This window comes from Phaseolus vulgaris, chromosome 11 (assembly GCF_000499845.2).
Source record: "Phaseolus vulgaris cultivar G19833 chromosome 11, P. vulgaris v2.0, whole genome shotgun sequence".
Classification (NCBI taxonomy): domain Eukaryota; kingdom Viridiplantae; phylum Streptophyta; class Magnoliopsida; order Fabales; family Fabaceae; genus Phaseolus; species Phaseolus vulgaris.
In genome coordinates, this window is record NC_023749.2 from 22,613,961 (window position 1) to 22,619,960 (window position 6,000).

Consider the following 6,000-nt stretch of genomic DNA (forward strand, 5'->3'; position numbering starts at 1 on the left):
CTGACCGGGAGCTATTTTTAGGGTTTTGACCTAAACAACAATACTTAGCATATTTGAGTGCTAGGAATAGACTTGAAATGTTAATTGCTATTAACGTCTGAGCTTCGTTCTAAGTTGTTCTTATAATTATGCGAGGGATTGATAGTTAGGGAACATTCTTAAGGATTTTATATGCGAGGAATCGATATAAATGATTTTTATACGGGCATCAATTTCAATTAAAGAACTTAATATTGACATGCTAATCAAAATACATGAGAGTGAGAGAGATGAAACCTAATCCCTATTTTTCCAATTGAAACAACTAATTCTTTGTTTGTTTTCTTATTAATCAGTGCCAACACAATTAATTCAAAACTCTTTTAATTGTTCTGTTTTTATATTTAGCGATTATTGTACTCGATAATTCATTGTTCCTTGTGGGATCGATATTCATCCTTAGGGACAATTATTACTTCTGACAAACGCGGTGCACTTGCCGTAAAAAGTCATCACCCATGGACTTTCCTTATTTGGAGTGCAATGAATAACCTTGCGGCCACTTGGGTTCTAACTTGAACGCTGTATCTCTCGCGCCATCATACTATTTGGGCGCCAACTCATGCGCCCCAATCACTGGTTACTTTCCCTGGGTATGTATACCTTTCTCTCGTACCATGCACGTGGTCTAACCCTGGTTGTGGCCCTCTCATGGGTCGTATCTGTACCAGGGTTTCTCAGCAGTCGTCGTAGGTACTTCATGAGCCAGGTTTACCCCCTACTGGCACTAGAACTTATGGCCTTGGAGCCACCTTTCTTTACCTTGTTACTGTTCTGGACTGTCGAGGCTATGCCTCATCTTGGCGATGTCTCTCTTAGGCGAAGTTCCCTTGGGCGACGTCTCCATTGGGCGACGTCTCTTTATGTGTTGACTTTTGACTTTGACTTTTGGTTGATCACCCCGGGACGGTACATATCTCGTAAGGGTGAGCCTTCCTCATGACCAAATCCCCGACCTGGAATTGTCGTATCTTCACCTTAGAGCTGTATTGACGCTCCACTCTTCTCTTCACGGCCTCAGCCTTAATTTTCGCTTCTTCTCTAGCTTCATCTATCAGGTCCAGGTTCACCCTCCTTTCTTCATTGGACTCTTCCGCCACGAAACCTAGGAAACGGGGCGAGCTTTCGTGTATCTCCACTGGGATCATTGCGTCCGATCCGTACACTAGGCTGAAAGGTGTCTCCATGGTGGAGGATTGAGGCGTGGTGTGGTAAGCCCATACAATCCTTGGCACTTCTTCTGCCCATGCCCCTTTAGCCTTCTCTAATATGCGCTTCAATCCTCTCAACAAAACTCTGTTTGCTGATTCGACCTGCCCATTTGTCTGGGGGTGTTCGACTGACGCGAATACCTGCTTGATTCCCACTTCTGTACATAACTTCCCCAACTGCTGGCTCGCGAACTGGGTGCCATTGTCTGAAATGAGACGCCTTGGCACCCCAAAACGACATACAATGTTTTTCCAAACAAAGTGTTGTACCTTGTGGGCAGTGATCTGTGCCACCGGCTCTGCCTCTATCCACTTGGTGAAGTACTCGATGGCAACAATCAGGTACTTCATCTGCCTTATTGCCAATGGAAACGGGCCTAGGATATCAATTCCCCAGGTGTGAAAGGGTCATGGGCTGTATATGGATCTTAACTCCTCTGGCGGCGCCTTGTGCCAATCGGCATGGCTCTGGCACTGCTTGCAATGTTGGGCGTATCGTACGCAATCTTCTCTTACTGTTGGCCAGAAGAAACCTGCACGTATCACCTTGGACGCCAAGGATCTTCCTCCTACGTGGCTCCCACAAATACCTTCGTGAAGTTCGACCATTATCCTGGTGCACTCGTTGCCACTTACGCACGTCAAGATAGGGTGCGTAAACCCATGCCTGAACAATATCCCATCCACCAAGGTGTACCTGGCGGCGTTCCTCTTAGTCTTCTTGCCCTCCTCTGGCTCTGCTGGGAGGATCCCATCCGCTAGGTATCGCCTGTAAGGGGTCATCCAAGTGTCGCATTCCTCCAAAGCGCATACCTGTACACCCCTTTCTTCATCTGGCGAGGCTACGTAAGTACTGATGCAAGGTGCCCTCACCGTCTCTTGACTCAACGAGCGATGACTCCTTGGTTTTCCTCTCGTTGTACTAACGTGAAGGACGTCTACCCTGTTGTCTGCAACGAACTTTCGCGGCGTCTTGAGGGTCTCCTGTATTACGGTCCTCTGCCTTCCCCCCTTGCCTGAGCTGGCCAACTTGGCAAGCAGGTCAGCTCTGGCATTTTGCTCCCTGGGGACATGCACTAGCTCAAACGCAGCGAAGGCTCTTTTCAACACCTCGACGTACCTCAGATACGCAGCCATCTGTGGGTTCTTCGCTTGGTACCCACTGTTACTTGTCCCGTGACCAATTGTGAGTCACTCTTTTCCAAAAGGCTCTGAGCACCCATTTCTTTAGCCAAAAGCATCCCGACAATCAATGTCTCGTACTCCGCCTGGTTATTTCTTGCCTTAAAGGTGAAGCGCAAAGCCTGCTCAATTAATACCCCATTAGGCCCTTCCAGGATTATTCCAGCGCCGCTCCCTTGCTGGTTGGAAGATCCATCCACTGAGAGCATCCACTGTGCCCCTGCTTCCACCTCTTGAGGATCTCCCCCTGGTGAAAGTTCTGCTACAAAGTCAGCATAGACCTAGCCTTTGATGGATCCCCGGGGCTCATACTGGATGTCAAATTCTGACAATTCTACTGCCCAACATACCATCCTCCCAGCTACGTCTGGCTTTTGGAGTACCTTCTGGATGGGAAGGTTCGTCATTACCACCACTGTGAAACTGTGGAAATAGTGGCGAAGCCTTCGTGCTGAGAATACTACTGCTAGTGTTGCCTTCTCTAGTGACTGGTATCTTGACTCTGGGCCTTGCAAGGCCTTGCTTACGAAGTATATTGGCTTCTGTACTTGGTCTTGTTCCTGGACCAGTACAGAGCTAATGTCCCACTCTGTTACTGCAAAGTATAGGCGGAGGGGGACGCCTACTTGCGGCTTGCAAAGCACGGGTGGCGTCGCCAAGTACTCCTTCAGCTTGAGGAACGCTGCTTCGCACTCGTCTGTCCACGTAAAACGACTATTCCTCTTGAGGCATTGGAAATAGTGGTGCCCCTTTTCCCCACCAGCTGATACGAATCTCGATAATGCTGCCATTCGCCCCGTCAGTTGTTGAACTTCTTTCACTGAAGTTGTGCTGCTCATGGCGATGATGGCTGCACACTTGTCGGGATTCGCTTCTATTCCTCTTTCCGTGAGCATGAAACCTAGGAACTTTCCTGCCTCTATGCCGAAGACGCACTTCTCTAGGTGGTACTTTGATATGGTGGCGAACAACTCCTCCATATCAGCTACGTGTCGTCCTCTCTCGATCGAGGTCACCACCATGTCGTCTACGTAGGCCTGCACGTTTCTTCCTAGCATTGGTGCAAGGATTTTGTCCATCAATCTCTGGTAGGTGGCGCCTGCATTTTTTAAACCAAACGGCATTACCTTATAACAGTAGCTACATGTATCTGTCATAAACGTCGTTTTGCTTTCGTCCCTGGGATGGATCTTAATCTGATTGTAACCTGAGAATGCATCCAAGAAACTCAGCATCTTGCAGCCCGACGCACTGTCTACTAATGTGTCAATGTTGGGGAGTGGGTACGAATCCTTCAGGCATTCCTTGTTCAGATCTGTGAAGTCTACGCACATCCTCCACTTCCCATTTGCCTTCTTGACTAGGACTACGTGGGCCAGCCACTCGGGGTATTGTATCTCCCTGATGTGCCCAGCGTTTAGTAGCTTCTGAGTCTCTTCCTTTATGACGAGGCATCGCTCCTCGTTGAACTTCCTCCTTCTCTGTCGTACAGGGCGGACCTTGGTGTCCATGGTAAGGCGATGGGACAAGAAATCTGGGTCGATACCAGGCATGTCTTCCGCGGTCCATGCAAACGCGTCTAAGTGCCGCGAGATCACCGCCGTTACCTCTCTTCGTTCTTCCCGGCTCAAGTGACGTCGTAATTTGAACGCCTTATCCCCTATCTGTCTCTCCACCGCGTTGTCCTCTGGTTAGGGTTGTTCACGTTGCACGCTTGCCGGGCGAGACTCGTTCACGGGATCCTCTTCCATAGGCGTTGCCTTATCGGGTGTCGCCTCCTCGGACTCTTTTTCCATAGGCGTTGCCTCATCGGGTGTCGCCTCCTCAGACTCTTCTTCCATAGGCGAGGCGCCACGGCGTCTTCCCTTTGTGTATGCGTCATCCACAGGCATCGCCACTGTAGGTGAAGCATCGTCGGATGTGGACTCTGTGGGCATCGCCTCTTCTACGGATTCTAGCTCTGCTGACGAACTTGAGACGGGTGGTCGTTCAATTACCATTACCACTCCTCTCTTTGTTTTTAAGCTATTCTCATAGCACTTTCGGGCTTCTTCCTGGTCTGACTTGATGACTATCACTTTGCCGCTAAGGTCTGGCAACTTCATCTTCATGTGGCGAGTGGAAGGTACTGCCCTCAATCTGTTTAGGGCGGGTCTTCCTAACAAAATGTTATAGGTTGAGTTGGCGTTAACCACCAGGTACCGGATACTTTCGGTACGTGACGCCGTTCCATCAGTGAACGTCGTTCTCAGCTCCAAGTACCCACGTACCTCCACTGGGTTATCTACAAACCCGTACAAGCATCCGGTATAGGGTCTCAAGAGGTCCGGGGACAACTGTAGCTTGTTGAAGGTTGTCCAGAACATGACATCTGCAGAACTGCCCTGGTCGACGAGAACCCTATGTACCTTTCTTCCTACTGTAACTACTGAGATGACCACGGGGTCATTGTCGTGCGGGACGACATCCCGTAGGTCAGCCCTTGTGAACACAAGGTCTGATTCCCAAGGGTCGTCCGGAAATTCTTCTGCAACTGAATTTACTGACCACACATACTTTTTTCGTTGAGAGGCAGTGGGCCCTCCTCTAGAAAATCCACCAGAAATGGTGTGAACCTCCCCATGGACTGGCATCTCGTGTGCCTCGCCCTCCTCTTGTACTGCCGTGGCTGCTGTTTTAGTGGACCCTGCGAGGTAATCCTTTAGGAAGCCACTCTTCACAAGTTCATCCAACTGATAGCCCAACGCCAAACAGTTGTTAATATGATGTCCAAATGCTTCGTGGAATTCACACCACGATTCCTTGTGGGGCCCTAGAATTTTGTCAGACTTCGCTGGTGGCCTCAACCTGTCCGCTGTGTTGGGCACAACGATGAGGTCTTTGAGCTCCACCACAAAGTTGTGCCTCAGTAGTCTACTCCCCTCTCTCCTTCCTTCAGCCCGGGCCCTTGGCGGGGCCCTCCTCGCCTCGTAGGTGCGCTTCCTGTCTGGGTTCCTTCTCTCTGTGGCAACTTCATGGATCCTAGCAGGTTGTGTGCGTATCTGCGCCCTTGGTTGTGCAAGTGCAGCAAGCATGCACTTCTCGTATGCCTCGCCCTCTGAGGCAATGTGCTCCAACGCTCGTCGCCTCACTTCAGCAAAGGTCTTGGGAAGCTTGCAGTTAAGCGACTTACCAAAGGACTCTGGTCGCACCCCCTTCCTGAATGCGTATACAATCATGGGTTCATCGGTGGTACCCACCTTCACCACTTGTGGTCCAAAGCGGCTTATGTATTCCTTCAGGGTCTCACCTTGGAATTGTTTCACGTCGAAAAGGTCGTATGAGACTGGGGCTGGGGCCCTGTTGGCTAAATACTATTCTCTGAACAGTCGCGAGAGCTGGGCGAAAGATGTGATGTGGCCCTCTGGAAGGCTGATGAACCAATCCATAGCCATTCCCGTCAACGTGCTCATGAAAAGTTTGCACCTCGCCGCGTCAGAACCGCCTACCAGCAAGATCTGTGTGTGGAACGCCGTGAGGTGTGCCTCAGGATCCTCCACCCTTGTGAAGGTCACCTTGGGCCCCGTGA

General features: G+C 50.2%; 1 protein-coding gene across 1 annotated transcript; it reads right to left on the reverse strand.

Annotated features, from left to right (window-relative positions):
- Nucleotides 1-4,123: 4,123 nt before the first annotated feature.
- Nucleotides 4,124-5,650, reverse strand: LOC137837038 (uncharacterized). Its single transcript, XM_068645866.1, has one exon. The coding sequence runs from the start codon at nucleotides 5,648-5,650 to the stop codon at nucleotides 4,124-4,126; it is 1,527 nt and encodes a 508-aa protein (XP_068501967.1).
- Between the last annotated feature and the right edge of the window lie 350 nt (nucleotides 5,651-6,000).